The following is an 18,469-nucleotide window of genomic DNA, read 5'->3' on the forward strand; positions in this document are numbered from 1 at the left end:
TAGTGTGTGTACTGTACATTCTGTACTTTATTGTTCACCCCTCTTTGCTGTGACACTGATAGATAAGGCCTGACTGCTGACTAAGGCGAGGACACAAAGGTACACGAGAACAGACATGGCAAGACAACACTGTGGCCGTCATCGCTCCGGTTCCCCCGGGTGCAGAGATTCAATTTCCTCCAGCGTCTGGAGGCTGGTGGGGTGGGGGTGGGGGGGTGCAGATGCGGCCATTTAAAACAATATTGATGTTTCTGATCATGTGAAACTTCCAGAGTACACCTGTCATGTCAACCAGGAAACCTCTTTGTGTTTTGTCCTGCTGTCAATGAAACTTTTATATCATCATCAGCACCTGGAATGGCATCAAGCCGCAGAACGAACGGTTTGACTCCTGGCGAAAAAAATCCAAATTCAAAACAGCTTTGAATAAGTGCAAGAGAAAAAAGACCTGCACTCGCTTCAGTTTGTCTGGAAGCAAGAAAATCTAAAAAGTTCCCTGCGGGACTAAAAATGTTTAAAGGTTTAAAAGTGTCCTGTGGAGTTTTTCCTGTAATCCAACAATAGTTCAAATCCAGTGTTATTCACCAAAAACACTGAGGTTTAATAAATGTGTTGAGTGCATCAGTGTGCCCATAAAAAACTTAGCAAAGCTCAGTTTTTAAATATTTTAAATCCTGCATTGTTTACATTTGTGTTTGACAGAGAGCTGTCGCCCTCGTCTCTTCCTTTGTCGGCACATCGCCGCACTTCTTTGTGTGTCAGTGCTGCTGACTGTCTATCAGCAGATTAGTGTGAAACAAGCAACAGGATTGTGTAAACAATCAATCAAAGATGGTGGTGACCCGAAACACACAGTGAAAACATTCCTCCATATCGCCAACTAGTGGTCAAAAAACTCCACAGGCTACCTTTAGCCGCTACGATCAGAACACACCCAAATCGCGAGTTGAATTATGGGTAATTTAGGTGCCAGGTGGAATAAAAAAAGACGATATTTCTGATTCTACAGCATCGATTTTGATCCTTTTTTTTTTTTTTAAACTGCCCCTCATGAATCTGACAACGTTATATGATGTTGGAGAAGACTTTTAAAAACAGTTCTCTATGAATGATCCTGTGCATAATTACTGTACATCGCAACAAATACAAAGTGGGTTTTGTGCAGAGAAGTGGTCACAGAGCCAAACTGACCCCAACCTTCGCTAAAAAAAAAAGGCTAGGTGTTTATTATAATACAGAGACTGTGTGACAATGTTGTTCATCAGTGGTACAGAATATATTATGGTGCTGTGGGCTGATTCTCCTAATACATATAAGGCAGTGCTACACCTACAATGTCACCAGTTGTACTGTTTTACTGTATCACAGCAGAAAATAGTCTTTAATAAAAAGAATAATGATAGAAATTCATGTTTAAGTTACATAACATGTTCAGACACCAGTGCCATTTGTCAGACTGAGAAAAAAAAGCAAAAAAAAAAAAAGAATTTCGTTGTTTTGAAATAATTTCTTCAAAAACTTTTGAAAACATCATCTTCGTCTTTCCTTTCCCACGTTGTTGTTTGAGTCGGCCGGCGCGCCACGCTACCGTGAGACAATCTCTCTGTAAAAGGTCTCAGTGAAGTCTGACAACAACAATTATTTGGCGGCATCCTTGTGAGAGTTTCCCCGCACGGTGTTTACCAGTAGCTGGATACGTGTGAGGGTCATTTCTGTGTAAGAATAACAACTTAATTAAAACCCACAAGCTTTGTTTGTTCACCTCCCTCCGTCGACAGTGAACGGTGTTTACCATTTTGCGAGAGCCGACCCTTTGATTCAAGTTTTCTGAAACCTTCTCACACAATCACTCCGCGTTTGAACACGGTCTCCGACTACTCTTGGGTAATCCATACATATGCATGAGCTTCTGTTTTACACACACTTGATGCTCGGCAGTCCTCTCCTTGCACTCTAACAAGCAGCTTTTCTTCAAGTGTTTAGTCATCGTTAAAACATTCATTTGCAACATAACGCTGCATTAAAGACACATTAGTTAAACCGTCTTTAAACACTCAATTTTTCAGTACAGCCGGTCGACCTTTGCTGAAGACCCTTTATTCGTGTGATGTACTGGAGGTAAACCCACAGCTGACCGATTTATTTGAACGGTAAAATCGTGTTTCCCTACTTTTCTTATCAAAAAACCTCTATGATATAATCTCATCACACGGATCACAGCAGGTATTTGAAACTGATTTCAGACGTGGATGTGAGGAGAGATATTGTTCATATTGTTCATATAAACTCTCAATAAGGGACTGTACTAAAATTTTAGTCACAATGAATTTATATTCTAGTATTTAATTCTACAGTTAAACATCTTTTAAAAGTCAAATGGTTCATGTAAAATTAAATAAACCTTTATTATAATTAAAGTCTGGCCTTTTATTGAGTATCTCTTTGTCCTTAAATAGAGGGTGGCTGGAATATTCATGATTCTGTTATTTGGAAATTTCTAATTCCACTTCTAATGTGCACTTGGGAAAAAACAACTCAATACTATTTTTCTTTCTAAGTCATGGTTAAGGTACTAAGAAAATGTTGATTACACCAGAGAGGTTTTTTGCTTTTTCAATAAGGGAAATATAATCAGACCATCACCCAATACTTTTCATACAGTCCCTAAGTGATTTTGGTTTTATCAGTGGTGTTGAACCCTAATCCTTTAATATTATCATTAAGTGGAATTTAAAACATATTTGTGATAATTACTGCATCCCCCGCAACATTAAGATATGTTAAGATATACTCTTTCTGCAGATTATCTGTAACAGCTGTAATAATAATAATAATTATTATTATTATATAGCAGAAGTAAGAAAAAGGAATGCCCATTGCCTGGTGGTCCACGCCAGAGACTGTGATTTACCCTAAAATCTAATGGCACCATAACGCTGACACATAAGCTGAAAAACAACATTCATTCCCCAAGAGAAAACGTTACCCCTCGTCACCCTCCTCTCCCCAACCCAGAGCAGGAAAGCAGCTACAAAACACTGTAGGCACTGTGACCAGGACACGCTTCCACTACAAAACTGAGTAGAGTAAGAAAAAGGAAAAAAAATAAAAATAAAATAAAATAAAATACATCCCCATCATCTCAGTGTGTTTGAGATGAAAGAGAGCAGTCCAGGCTAGTCCATGTGCGGTTTACAGAGAGTCCTTTGGTCTCAGTGAGGTAAGAGGTGCTGTATGATTGGGTCCATTGATAGGCAACCTCGGGGGGGGGGGGGGGGGGGGGGCAGTTATCCTTTACTCAGCCAGGCAATGCACAGAAACGTTTACGTATTCACCTCGAGAGGAATGCGAATGTGAACGCATCCATCGCCCCGTCCTGGACTGAGGCTTTTCTTCTCTTTGTTTGTTTTGTTTTTCCTCTGTGAGGCTTTAAAGGTCCGTAACTCGTCCTTAACGTCCTCACACACAGTGTCAGTCAGTGTGTCATAGTCCAGACACACGGGAACATTGGCGTCCTCTGCCTTTACAGTGAGAGATTATTAGTTCCAAGGCTCCGGGGGGGTTAAAGGTCTCCACTCTGAGGTTCTGGTCTGGCTTCCTGGTTGCGGCTGCGGCCCAGTCTGGGGAAACGGGATGACGTTTTGGACCGGGGCGTCTTGGCTCCACCGTCATTGGCCTGGGGCGTGTCTCTAAATGAGAGAGAACAGTGGGAAGGAAAAAAGAAGAAGAAGAAAAAAAAATTTATGGACTTTAAACGAGCATCTGGTGAAGTTTATTACCAAGTTTATTATTCAAACAAACCACCGATGCTGCATCTGGAGGCTGAAATGCATCATTTCCCTTCGGCAAGAGGATTTTTTTTTTCCTGGAAACCAGACATTAGCGAAAACAGCAAATGGAGAAGCTTTAATCAACCGAATAAACTGATTCACAATTATTCTACATTATTGCAAAAGGAGAGCAGCAAAATGGCACCGGCTCTAAATGAGTGTTTACCTCCCGTTAGTTCCGATTTCTACATCTATCAAGCTTTTTTTTGTTCTTGCACAGCTAATGTGCAGTAAACTATGATAATGGTGGCAGATTGGTGAGAAATTAGCAGTCTGTTCTTTTGTGTACCTCTGTCTGAAAGCAAGGACCTATTGTTTCTTTGTTTTAACTGTAGATTAAATAAAGGTCAGTACGGCGCCGCTAACATTAGCCAAAGCTCCGCTAGCATCCAGGAACAAGCTTCCACACAGTGATGAAATACGACACAGCGGATGGGGAAGTTGTGAACCAATGTAGTTACTAAATGATGTTTAGTATCAGTGTTGTAAATAACACTTGGTTTCTACTGTTGGTAGTAAGTTATGTAGTTGGGCATGTTAATGTTTGCAGCCTCTGCTCGAGCAGATAAACACTGTTTGCTTCTGCTCCAGCCCTGGCCGTGAACATCACGAATATCAAATAGTTAATTGAAAACATGACAATTTTTTGGGGCTTTAATATCTTGATATGGAATTAATCTTCTAGCTTTCAACACCTCCCTGCCCTCGCCACCACAAGACATTATTTGTGACACAAGGAATCAAATTATAGTCATTTCTAATCTTATGATGATGTTTAGGCTTTCTCATTACTCGGGAGGAAATAATCTTGGCCACTTGATGACATCATTGCCCTGGTTACCCTGACGACCGTCTTCACAACATGAACCGCTGATCCCCGAGTCTTATCTGATAACGGTGAGGATGAATGAGAGACACTTGTGGAAGGAAGGAAATGAAAAGCAGGGCGAATGAATGCCTGGAGTTAAATGCTTTCTTGTTGTCTGGAGCACCTCGTGTTCCCCTGCTCTCCCTCTGAAGCATTTCATCCCCATGACAGTGACCTCTCACCTGCCGCTTGTGATGGAGCAGTGAGTCTTTAGAAGGAGCGGTGAGATCAAGTGCTTTCTTTTTTTTTTTTTTTTGACAAAGAGGTTTTCAATGAATATTAAAAACAGTGAAGAGGCAGACGGCATCTCCCAGCTGACGTCTCGCTGGCCTGTTTAATGACACACCCAAAGCTACTGGAGCTGTGATTAAGGTTATCTGGGACATCTGGGTGGTCCTGTGATGGGAGTTTGATTCCCACGCGGGTGACACGTGTTAAAAATAAACGCGCTCGTGGTGAGGTGCTCTGGCTCTTGGTGTCACTGCCAGCCATATGCTTTCATGTGAGGCAGCGGGGGCTAAAAAAGCAGCACAGTGAGAGTCATGTGAAAATAGGCTGAGACACGGAGGAGACACTTACAGCACGGTGCTGTAAGAACAAGCTGCGATTCAAACTTAAGTATGAGAAATGTATTTCTGCAAAGTGTCGGTGTCATAACCATCAAGATCAAACAGGAGGGTGTGATCATCCAATCGCGGGAACGACCTGAACTTTGGTAATATGATGAACATTATTCCTTCTCGTCTGGCACACAATGTACATTTAGCAGTGACTCAAGTGCCACTTATTCTTCTTTCTGCAACCAGGGAGGGAGGTTCACTTAGGTGCAGTCACAATTTGAATTTGACTGAGGTAAAGCCAAACAGTTATATCAGCAAAAATCATACTAAACTGGGGGCAACATGCAGAGCTGAGACTGCAAGCCATCTCATTTATTCATATCAAACTGGGTAAAGGAGCTAAATGTGCTAAAGTAATTAGGCTTATAGATTTCTTTTCTGGCCTTCAGCATGAGCTTGTCCCCCATTTGGACATGATATTGACTTGTGGAGGATAATAACTCTCCCAGGCACTGCTGGAATATTAATAATATGACTGCAGAGGAGCATAATTAGAGTAAACAGGTGCACAAACAAGCATACATCAAATTGACTGTCTAACAGTAAAAGGTGGGATGAAATGAATAGTACACTCTGAATAATAAACTATTCCCTCTACATTTCCTGTCTCTCTTTCTCTCTCTCACACACACACACACACATATACTGTACACACACAAGCACACACACATTTCAGTTCACCTCTTTAGTAAAAACCCACCCGCCTGTGCACAGGTAGACACAAATAAATTGTTTCAGCTAATTTAATACCACAATAAAAGGTTACATGTTCATTCTGAAGTCAAACTGCCACAAACTGCTCTCGACAGTGAGCCAAAGGTCTGCAACGCTTCTTTTTCCGAGGCAAAGGGTCAATGAGCCCAGACTGAGTGCGTGTGTGAACTCTGTGTTCTGAGTAAACCATATAAGTGTTGAGGTGGAGCTGCATACTAAGTGGTGGTAAATCAAAGGAGAGGTGAGGGAAGTGAGGGAAATTGCAGCATGTGTGTCCAAAGAAGTGAGTGTGGAGAGACACAAGGAGATCTGTGCACGTCAGCGTGTTGGCCACTGAGCACAAACGAACACTGCTGTCTGCTCTGTTGCTAAAATATCAATCACACATTAATGTTAAATAAATAGGTGCGTCAATGATGATCAACTGTAGGTCATCAGTAGCAGTGAAACAATACTACGACTATTACTGTCTGTGAGGTCTAACGGCAACATGCTAACAATGCCAGCGTGCTTTAAATTCAGTGGGTATACTGTTATCATCTTAGTTTAGCGTGTTAGCATGCTATGATTTGCTAACAAGTACAGCTGATCGGATTGTCAGTAGTTTTGCAGCTATTTCGTCATAAACCGAAGTACTGGACAAATGAAAAAACATGAGTTGATGATGGTGCTGGAGGAAAAGTTAAAGGTCCCATATTGTATAAAGGCAGATATCCATGTGTAGTTTGATTATAGATCAGGTCTAGCTTTTATATTAATACTGTGAAAGCATCAAAGCCTCAGTCCACCGAGAAATGCACACAGCCTGTATTCAGAAACTGAGCCTTAAAAACAGCCGTCAGGACTTCTGTAACTTTGTGATGTCATCGCTCTCAGCCATGCCTCAAGCCCGGACCAACCAGACCCATTGTCCAACCTTGCAGGATTTGGTTTCTCTGATTGTTTACTTGAAAGCTGTTATATTTTTATTTGATCACTCAAAAAACACTCAGTCAATCATAAGAGAGGCTCAGAGCCTCCTCTCTTCTGATTGGCTCACCGAACTGTTGTTGCTAGAGCTGCAGAGAGAAGCCTGAGAGGAGATGTGAAACCAAACTTAGATGGTTTTTGGTTCTTAAAATCAAAAATATATCAAAAAGAATCCCAACTCAAGGTCCACTTACTAGCTTTTTGCAGGGGTTTCAAATGTATTCATGCTCATGCTGGATTAAAAGTTAAGAAGTCCTAAAAACAACTCGATGAAACCGCAGCAGTGGGGTTGCATGTCAAGATTTATCTCCATGACAACTGCATCATCAAATTGATGAAGTCAGTGTGATACATTTGAAAGAGCTCTGCAAAAAGCTATAATTTATTTGGGTTTAAAAAATGAAGTAAGGGCACGGATGTAATTTCAGGTTTTAAATCCTGTATCATAAAAATACATAACAAGAGAGAATGTTATGTAAACTGTATTGTGCAGGTGAGTACTGCACTACAGGTATACTGACTTGAGATAAGACTGAACTGAAACCCTTTTTATTTCCCCCCGGAGCAGTTATTTGATCCTCTAAAATCACAAGATGTCAACCACTTTTACCTTTATGTCTCATCTGCAAAAGATCAATGTGATCAAATAGAGATGTATGGTGTCAGTGCTTTTGTCAAACTGCTGCTCAGTTAAATCAAAGCAGCAGGAACCCATTCAAGTGTGTTTCCTGCCAACTCGCATCAATCTGAGTGGTTAATTATGACAGAATCCTACCAGAGGACTGGCATGCAATATCGTTTTTGAATGACTCAACTTCAAGCTCGTATTTAAAGGGAATGAGTAACATTTTTGGGTTTGTAAGAGGAATATTGTCAGTGAAAATGATATAATTGTCAATAACGCTGCTAGTTACTACACCCTATTTTCATAAAACCTTCAGGTCAGTGTACCAGCATTAAGGAGTTTTGAGATCCATCTGGCCTTTGAGCACAGAGTGCGTCAGCAGGAGATCATCAGTGCTGAGCCCCAATATGCCTTTCTGTCTTTTTCCCATCTTTTTTCTCTTTTACTCCGTCTCCTCCTCAGACCAGCTTTCTCTCCCTCCCTCCTCTCCCACTGTCCTCTTCCCTTCAGTGTTCTCACTAAACTGCTTCCTGTCATTTCCTCTCCTCACTGGCTCCTAATTCTCTCAATGCATCAGAACATCTGTCATCTCATATTAGAGTCACTCCACCCTCATATAGGCTTTGCCATTGTGTCACAAATCTGCCAGCGACTACATCTGATGGCATCGTGGAGGTCAAAAGGATAATTGGCTGTACACAGATGATAATGAATACATACCAGTCATGAAGAAATAGAGACACTCTAAAAAAAATATTGCTGGCAAATTTTCTAGGCATGGATTCATTCAGCATTGTTCAGTAAAAAAAATAAACCAAGTAAGAGAGTAGGTCTGGTATTAACTCCATTAACATCCACAGAGCAGATGTAAATGTATATTACAAAGTGGAAACACTGAATGTCCTTCATGAGAAGCTGGATTTATTATATTGTGACTCTCCTGAGTGGTAAAGCTGTGTCCAACATGTCTTAACGTTCTTTACATATTTAGGGTTTTATCAACTTTAACATGCACATATCACCGGAACCTACTTTCATCCATTAATGATAATTATTATCATCCGTGGTTTTTGTCGATAATAAATATTCAATATTCATACTTCTGCACAAATTAATAATTTGAATTCCACACTAGCATTGTTTAGAAGCTGCATTGTTTATTGTATGTTGTAATGTTTGTTGAATTGCTAGGTCAAGTTATGCTACTTAGCTGCTAAGCTAGTATAGCTACTAATGTCAACAGTTAAACCACAACTACATTATTGCCAGCTAGCAAACTGATGTTAGCTAGATATCAAATGAGGTAATTTAATTTTAATAGCAGATATGTTCACATAATTGTAATCAGAGCATAAGTGTTACATAAAACAGCTGTTTGAGAAACCTGAAATAATTTTGTCAAAAAATATTGCAAAAAAGGATTTTTTTTTTTACCTGTCTATGCATATAAGTGTTGATTGGGACACTGTGGTCAGATAAAGTAAAGTACGGTTTCTAATGATTCTAATTATTCTCCCCTTGCTAAGCTAATGACCAGACAAATGAGGCCTTCATCCCTCAGATGTTGAACTAGCAGAGGTTTGATCATGCCAACCAAACAGCCAGTTATGGAGTCCAGATGAAACAGTAACATCATATTAAACCATTAAGCATCATGACAGCACTGGCAGGCCTCAAAGAAACTTTATTACAAAGGGACTCTGGCAAGAAACTAGAGTGCACACACACACACAAGCCGGAAATATTATGGTATGCTGATCAGGGTTGATCCACTGTCGACTGTAATTCCACTGAGTCATGGAGGTAAAAATTCCAGTGTCACTACCAATCACAACAGGTGCACAACAAGTCCTGAGCCATCAGCTCTCTGTCAGCTGCCACCACTGAATCTCATCAAAGGCAGACGTGTCTGCAGACTCTCTACAACATGTAACACGATGCTCAAGATGTTGTTGTGTCATTTTGCCGTTGTTGTTGTTTCTCTTTGCCTCGTCTCCCGGCTAACCGTTACAGAGGTGCCACTGTGGTCACACAGGAAGACTTACACAAAAAAAGGATAAGAGATTGTTCAGCATCTCCTGTTATTTTGATCTTCAACCTTTCTTCCCTAATGGTCAACCTGCTGTGTCCCTGTATTACAATTCACTAGTTACTGGCACATAAGCAGGACTTTACAATCATAAACACGCGCAGTAACTGAGCGAGAATAGACGTACATTCATTCAGTAGACTGATTAAAGACATACTCTGAACTCTGAATGAGACTTGTGAAAGAAAGTGAAGTCTCAAGTAGACTTTGCCGGCTTGACACTCTAATATTTCATGCCATTCAAAGACGTGCAGTAGAAAGGTTTCTATTCCAGCTCGGAGATATGAGAGAGAGAGAGAGATATGATTATTAAGCCTCTCAGGGCAAACTAAATAATGAGCACACTGTGCTTTGGAAGTTTATACAGGCCTTTATGTCTGGTACTCTTATTCTACTGGACAACTGACTCTGGAGACTTACCTCTCAATTTGAATTTTTCTCTACTTGTGCTATATGGAAAATTGATTTTTTTTTTTTTTTTTTTGTGGTGCTCCTTGAAAAAAGGTTTTTATTAACCTGAGCACAGCTCTAATCAGCCAGAGTAATTGGAAACACCTGCAGGGGTGTGTATTCCAGGACAACTGGCCTCACACTAGTTAATATTTTAGTATATTGCTGTAACTCATCTGGGAAATTCAGCAGGTTCCCGGATACTCCATGACTTCCCACGAGAATTTATCTAAATCCCAGATATTCCTTATGTGGACTACATCTCTTAGATTCCATGCTGCAAAACAAAATCCAGTTACCATTGGGAACTCAAAGCCATAATTAAAGCTGATATGTTCCTGTTGCTTTCATCTTTGTAGTTTGGCTACGTTTGTCAAAACAAAGCAGAGACAGTATACTAAAACTGGAACAGTACACCTCTGACTTACTTCTATTCCTTCTGATTTATCTGGGAAAATCCCCGCAATCACGTGCTGGTGTACATATGTGTTACCATGGTTACCAAATACCTTGGATAATCATGTAGATACTTAGGAGATCACTTCTTTGGCAGTTCCCACGATCAGCTGCTAGATTTAGTAGTTTCCCTTTTGATAATCACAGATCTGTCGACACTGTGCCAGAGTTGGACCGGTCATCGGCGGTGTGTGTGTCACAGGCAGAAATGCAGAGGAGACAGCAGGGTCTCTTTGGTGGGGCAGGCCATGAACTCTGTTGGCCGGTGGATCATCAAAAAATCCATTAAGTTTTTACCACCCTTTTCTGTGTGCCTGTCATTTGGGGTGTGCATGAGAGCGTGCTGTCTGCGTGCACTGGGTTCACTGGACACTCACAACCAAGTTTCCATCTCCAGGTATAAAGAGGTATTATGAGTTGGGTCAGGGTGGAGCTAGCTTATTAGCAGATAAGAAGTTAACTTCAGTAGGTGTCTCTGCAACACAATACATCTTTGACAAAAACTGTTGTTTCTACACATTCTGTTGATAATCTTGGTTAATTTTTGGAATGTTTAAAACAAAGACACTTATTTTACATATTGCATCTTTAAATGCAGTGACGCACCAACATCTATGTCAACTATGTTCTTGTTGTTGATGTTGTTGTTGTTGTTGGTGTAGCCCCATGACTCAGATGTCTCCAGAGAGGAAATGACATTCCAGTCAGACGGTGTGACAGGTCACGCTCACTGACTGACTGACTGCAGTAAGCAGAAACTGATGTGAGTATCGACAGGAAATGACTGGAACATCTCATTTTCAGATGTAGCCTGGAAGGTAGGTGGGAAGCCGAGGCATCATGCACTTTCACACTTGCTAGTCTGAGTGTGTGTGAATGTGTGTGTGTGTGTGTGTGTGTGAGAGAGAGAGAACATACAGTGTACTCTCTATCTGTGAATATGAGTGTAAAACGCAGGGAAACGGTGAAGTTTGTTTACAAGGGATTTGGCATTTTCAGTGACATTAATCCTCCCTGTTTGTATCCTCAAACAACTACTACCACAACAGCCGTGGCAGCTAATTCTTCCTGAAATGTTGTAGATTAAATTGGTATAATACATACAAACTATTGCCAAAAACTGACAGGCAGTTTGTTCTTGTTAGATGTTGGAGCGTACCATGGGATTTTTACAGTTTTAAAACGCAGTTCTACATTTGGATATATAATGTGGATTTTGTCATATTTGAATTTTCTGTGATGTGGATATATAAACTTATAAAAAATACTTAGATCCCCTGGCTCTTCCTTTTATCCCTGATACATGGATTCCTGTTTGGATTGGAAAACTCAAATTTCTGCAGCAATCTTTCACAGACAGAAGCCCTGCACCTGCGCATGTTTTGGCATCTTTTCTTTCTGATTCCCTCTCACCCACACACACAATTGCACATGCTCACACAGAAGCTTAGATCCTGTATCGAACACATGCCTGTGTGTGTCCACTTACAGGCAGAAAGGCAAAAGAGACAGCAGGTTCTCTTTGGTGGGTCGGGCCGTGAACTCCGGCAGCGTCTGGATCAGTTTGTTCATCACCATGCGAAGGTAGCCCTGCAGCTGCTTCCTCCTCTCCTCCACGAACTTGGCATCCTGCAGACAAACAGAGCAGGGAACGACAGAGAGGGAACATTTAGTTATTGGTGGAGTAATGCTTGGAGAAGCTGAGATTAAAGCTGTAACATGCAACTTATTCTATGATATTAAAATCATAAATCTACAAACAGCTCTGAAGAAGTTTAAAGTGTCTTTCAGCTCACTGCTTTGGTTTTCTTAACTGTTGTGGTTCATGCTCACTGTTATCTCTGCGCCATTTTTGGCTGCAGCTGTTTTCAGTGAAAAAGCCATTTGCCCCCTGCATATATCATGCACAGCACCAAATAGGAGCCAGACAGAAGTTAGTGACTAGCTGGTGAACACAGTGGAACATTGTGCAGCTTGAAGGCCAGATATTACCATCAGGAGTTTAGTGGAAACCAACGTCAGAGCTAAAAGAAAAGTGAATATTAGACATTCAGCAGATGAACTGAATGCTAATGGAAACACTTCTGAATGATAATGTTGTTCTGTATCTGCCTGGTGTGTAAATGCTCAACTGTTTGGTAACCTAAAATATGTCAGTGTTGTGTTTGTTACATGGTAAATGGACTGCACTTATATAGCACTCAAAGCGCTTTACACTAAAAGCCACATTCACCCATTCACGCACACATTCATACAGTGCTTTTTTCTACATATATACAGCACTTTTTGTACCACATACACACACTCACACACCGATGATAGATATGGCAATAGGACACTTCGACATGGGCAGTGGAGGAGCCAGGAATCAAACCATTGAGCTTCCGATCAGTGGACGACCCGCTCTACCTCCTGGTGGAAGCTTGAGTCCAACTGAATCCAACTGGGCAAGAAGCATGAGCAGTCAAACTATCACACAGGTTGTAAGTAAGCCAGCAGTTTAGATGAACTTAACCAGGTTTGAGGGGTAAAACTGAAAGTGTGCACAGCTGAAATATCAGTAAAAATCTCTAATTGCAAAGGAGAACTGAACAGGCACAACTACGACAAGTATGGAAGATCTGTAAGTTATGATGGATGTTACAACAGGCATTTTGGGTATTATGTTTCCTCCTGCATAAATTTGGATTAAAACTTATCTGATCATATAACAGATGTTGCGTTTGCTGTTTGCTTCTCAGATCTTAGCAATTTCATTCGGTGAGTAAGTATATATATATATATATATATCTACGTGCTCATGCTCGACATCCCTCGTACTGTTTCAATGTTCAAGACATTTTTGGTTGTGCAACATTATTGTTGGCCAGCTGTGGCCAGCAGTTAACTGGGTTGTGACCATCAAAGAGCAGCACAATAACAACATCAGCACACAAGACCTGTTTCTGAAACAATGATGATCATTATTCTATTCTAACAGTTTGACTGTGTTCACTCTCAGAACCAAGTGCTTCCCTGGGCTGGAGGCTCATCAACATGACTGACATGTACTGAGGTTTTAGCAGCCCAGCTCAGGGGGAGGAAGGTGGGTCTGACTAACATATGTTGCCTCAAGGCAAAAAAAGTTGCATACTGTGACTTAAAGATCCGTGACGGTGGAATGATTATGTCTTGTTACTGTGCAAGAATCAAATCTCTCATAGGAGTCTCCTGTGATGTGCCCCTCTGAGTTTTCCTACTGTCACTACAAAGACTGTGTGCTTGCAGTTAAAACCAGAAGCATTCTGAATTGTCCATGACACTGCCAATGACCAGACTTTCAAATCCTGTGTCTCTCATGACACGGAAAGCTCCACATTTAATAAAAAAGGACGCATTTCTGAGGATTAATGTGCCCAAATGTTCGTGTTTATTTTGTCATTTGGTTGCTGATATTGAAGAAAAATCAGGCGCCTCTTCACTGAGGGACTCTGAAGGCAGAGCCACACGGCCACATGGCCAGTGTTAGCATAGCTAATCAGTGTCCAGCATGGCTCAGAACAAAGCCTGGGCAATGCTCCGTTTTGCTCTCTGGTGCTTGGGACTGGAACAAACAGCCGTTGTAGGCGGCCAACATTTCCCTGTTTTTGAAACTACTGCTTCTCTTTTGATCTAAACCCCTAAAGAATTTGTCTTGTCTTAAAGTACACATTTGTTTCTTCTGTACAAGAACCATGAACTCTTTGTGGTACCAGGGCCAAATGGTTGCAGAACACGCAATCATGGGAAATGTGAAAAATAAAGGGGAGCTTTATTGAAAAAAATACAGCATGTAGTAACCACTTTTTCAGTAAAGCACTGATAACTCAAAGCTGATGTAGGTCCACATTCATTAATCAACGAGTGCAATGAAATTACCTCCTGGTGAATAAATTTTTAACATCTGAAGCCCATGGGGATTTCTTGCATTTGTTTTGAACAAGCTACGTGCTTTTTCCTGGAAGCAGTGACATTCACACTTGAGCTACCAGCAATGTTTCTGAAGTAAAATATAATTAAGTTCAAGACTGCACTGCCCCTAATATGAAAACTGCCTTGCAGCAAGGCAGACAATACAATCAATAACAGCTATAAAAGAGATAAAATAAAGAAGCCCAAATTATAATAATGATAACAACAACTACAACAACAACAATAATAACAACAATAATAATAATTATAAATATAATGAATACTAGGAAGTAAGATTTGTGGAAAGTAGAGCATCTGCATCATTAGATTTAGAGCCCAATAGTTTTGTTTTGATTGAGAAAAAAAAGAAAAAAACAAATTAGGGAAATAATTAGTGTTGACTTAAACTATTACAATCCACAATTTACTTACCCAGAGAGACATGGGTGCACAATCAGCAGCACCATATTTTTCCAAGAAGATTTCGTGAGGCGTCGACCTCACTTTCCTTCACATTTACTACTAAACTATGGTGATCAGCACTTTCTTGTAACAGGAAACAAAACAACATTTTGGCCAGTGCAGTGTAAATCCCTCACTGGCTTCCCATTTGCAATTATGGACAAAAGCCAGAGGAATGGTTGTAGGTAACTGCACCCAGGACTCTGTAGTGGTGAGTAAGAATTCTGCCGCCGGTCCAACCCATGAGTCATGTCCTGTGATATGATGCACAGAAGATTCATGACTCACGGTTTTGTTAAATTTGGAGAGAGCTGTGCATCAAGAAACAAACCCAAAACTATCAACGCTGTAAGTCGACTATCACTGTCAAATGCAACAGTGATGCCACTACTCAACCAAATGAAAAGCACGCAAGCGTATTCATCACTTAAAACAAATTAGACAACCATCAACGCTTTAACTAATGTTATTACACCTTAGTTCTCAGTCATTGACTGCGTGTGGATCAATGTGTCCAAACAAAGCTGCGTAACCACAGGCGGAAAATGCGGTGAAAGGATTTTCAACCCCAATACCGACTTAATTTAAAGAGGTATATCTGCTGCTTTTATGCTGTATACTTATGGTACTGTACATTCACATTTTGCCACTCTAAGTGAACCAAACACCGGGTAGACGATATGCAACACAGTGTCCACAAAGAACTTTTAAAACATGGGAGCAGATAAGAGGTTCACTGTCGCCCCAAGTAGTAGATAAGTATGTACATTCAGGCGAGTAGGAGTGGATGACTGAACTCCACTTCATACAGGGCGAAATAGACGCTATAGGAACGGGTAAATCTGATGTGTCAGATTAGGCTGCGTCTGCCAGCATAGGTTTCATGCTATGTCAACACAATAAGGGACAACCCTGACTGCTTTCATGGATGTCAGAGCAGTAATAACGCTAATGGACATCACGACAGATTCATCCTCTTGTGGAGACAGGGAGGAGGGCTGAAGAGGCCAGGTGCTGTCTGTTGTTTGCACAGAGGAACGAAGAGGGCAGAGTCTGAACTACTGTGGCATACTGATGCAGGTAGAAGGCTGATTCTGTCTTCTTACGTCTGTCTGCTTACATGCAGCTATCTCAACACTGCGCTCCCCTAGTTTCCTCCCCTCGCTCCCGTTGCCCACCGCTGTTCTGATATGGCATGAAGCCTGAATCGGTCTTATTATTATTTATCATAAACAAAAGTACATATACCAGCAAATACAAGGCATTTTATGGCCTACGTCTGTCTTCACCAGGATTTATATAAATTAGTTAACACCTAAATCTGTATTAAAATTTGCACTTGCTACAAAATGGAGCTGAAAGCTAAGCTAAACCGCAGTAACTGCCCTACAGTTGTGTAGTTAACACGTTTAGGCTGTTGTTTTGCTGCTCAGGCTGAAGTCACTTTGATGTGCTTTAGTAATTTTTTAACTCAAGATTTCACCATTGCACTTAATGCGCTCTCTGCCAACTAAACAGCTAAAGCAAGACAGCTCTATCAAACGAAAGCTAGCCGTAGCTACCTTAGCTAGCATCCACTAACTTAATTTCCTAATGCAAAATATGCATTTGGATGAGCTAACATCTTGGATCATTCAGTTAGTTGTTCCATAAAATTACATGGAGCAAAATTAAAACTGAATTCAGTCACAATGGGGGGAGAAAAAACCCAGGTTAACCTGCTATGAGTAGTTAGCTTAGCAAATCTCAGTAGCTGCTTGCTCCCAGCTTTTGACCAGAGTGGAATTAATGCAATATGGTGCAGTTGAGTCATCTTAAATTCCCATATTTAAATATGTTAAATAGTAAAGTAACTTATGATACTGATTTCAATATAAATATTATCAGTAGACAGACACCAGCAAAGATATATGTAATTCAAGTAGGACTACGATAAGCTGTAAGTAATAAAAATAAAGTTTATTTTCTTAAAATAAACTTTATTTTTTTAGGTAAAATGGATAAGAAAGCTGAAAGAATATATTTTGTTGGTAGATATTGCATTTGCCATCACATTCTGTGGAGATTATCCCAAGGCAGAGCGCAGTATTTGCATTTTTTTAGGCATTATGTAGGTTTTATGACAATACTTTAAACCCTTTTTCTTCACTGCTTCTGTAGTTAATACTCTGCCTTTGCAGGGCAGATGGTTCATGGACACTTTCTTCCATCCAGTCTTGCTCCCCTCACCTCTAGATGTCACAAATGTCATGGATTCTGCCTGCAAGATAAGACACATTTCTATATGCAAGCTTATCAGCAGCATATGTTTACTAGTGGTTATGTGCACAAAATGTACCATGGTATGGGATCCTGAAATGGTCACGTAAAGACAGAATGATGTACTGCACGTATATACACAGTGCATGCACATGCACGCACACACACACAGCAGCTAAATGTCACTTCCCAGAGAGAGAAGATAAGCAGGAGAGGGGAGCTGTCAATGGAAGAGAAGCGTGAAGTAGTCACATATGCGTCCTGGTCTCCACAACTGCTCAGTGAATTTGCTGCCAGCGATACGCTATTCAACCCTGGGGGGAGGAAAGAAACTCCAAATATCAGAAGAACTAAATGCTGCCTGGCAACACAAAAAACACTTTCAGAAGTGAAAAGAAACCATACCCAACGATATCAACCACATTTTTCTCCTACAGAAAATCAATGCTTTTGACCTCAGTCCTGCATGAAAATTACTGTTTACAGTGACAGACTCCTGTTGTGGCCTTTTCTTTTTTCTTTATATTTCTACAGCAGAAAGAGAGGAAGGAGGGTTGTACTGACGTCATGTGATGGAAGTCCCAGGCCAAACTCACTGATTGCATAATAAGCTGCTGTCTTGGCAAATCAGATACTTGTTATAAGCAGACTGCAAGAAGAATTTTAATAAAGGCCTTTCCAGAATGTAAATCTGGCCCTCAGTGTGTGGCAGCCATTTCCTGGAAACAAAAAGTTTCTCAGCATCACTTATGCAGTCAGAATAGAACAAAGACTCTGCCGGGTCACCACTTTAAACAAGAAAATCAACCTGAGCTCTGATTTGAACCTGCAGTCCACTTGAATTAAATGAGAATGGACAGCGTTGGTACGTGCTGACTAGAAAACAAGGTCAACACTTTCCACCAAGTCAGCCCACACTGGACCACAGCGGGGCAGAACAGCCTGTTCTCTCAATGCTGCGTTTAAACCCACACCAAACCGTGGGTCCAGGCCATGAATAAAACATCACAGGCAATTCAGGAATGCTCATACAAGACCTCCACAATGTCTCCTCGTCATAATTAAAAGCGCAAAACATGTATATTGCATAATATGTGAACTAAACATACTAAGACTTGTTAATAATTCACTTTGTGGTTTCTGATGAATTAATCAGGGCAGCCTTGGCGCTCGTCTCCCTCTCTCTTTGTATGTAAA

At 40.8% G+C, this 18,469-nt stretch overlaps 1 protein-coding gene across 1 annotated transcript in view; it reads right to left on the reverse strand.

Moving 5' to 3' along the window:
• Window positions 1-18,469, reverse strand: part of snx29 (sorting nexin 29) — a 128,032-nt gene continuing 109,563 nt past the window's right edge. The window contains exons 20-21 of the mRNA XM_056365893.1: window positions 12,111-12,250; window positions 1-3,689 (exon numbers count right to left, since the gene is read on the reverse strand). Of these exons, the coding sequence (XP_056221868.1) occupies window positions 3,563-3,689; window positions 12,111-12,250 (267 nt within the window). The 3' untranslated portion in view covers window positions 1-3,562. The remainder of the gene's footprint in view (window positions 3,690-12,110; window positions 12,251-18,469) is intronic.

The sequence above is a fragment of the Seriola aureovittata genome, chromosome 21 (assembly GCF_021018895.1).
Source record: "Seriola aureovittata isolate HTS-2021-v1 ecotype China chromosome 21, ASM2101889v1, whole genome shotgun sequence".
In the NCBI taxonomy this organism is placed as follows: domain Eukaryota; kingdom Metazoa; phylum Chordata; class Actinopteri; order Carangiformes; family Carangidae; genus Seriola; species Seriola aureovittata.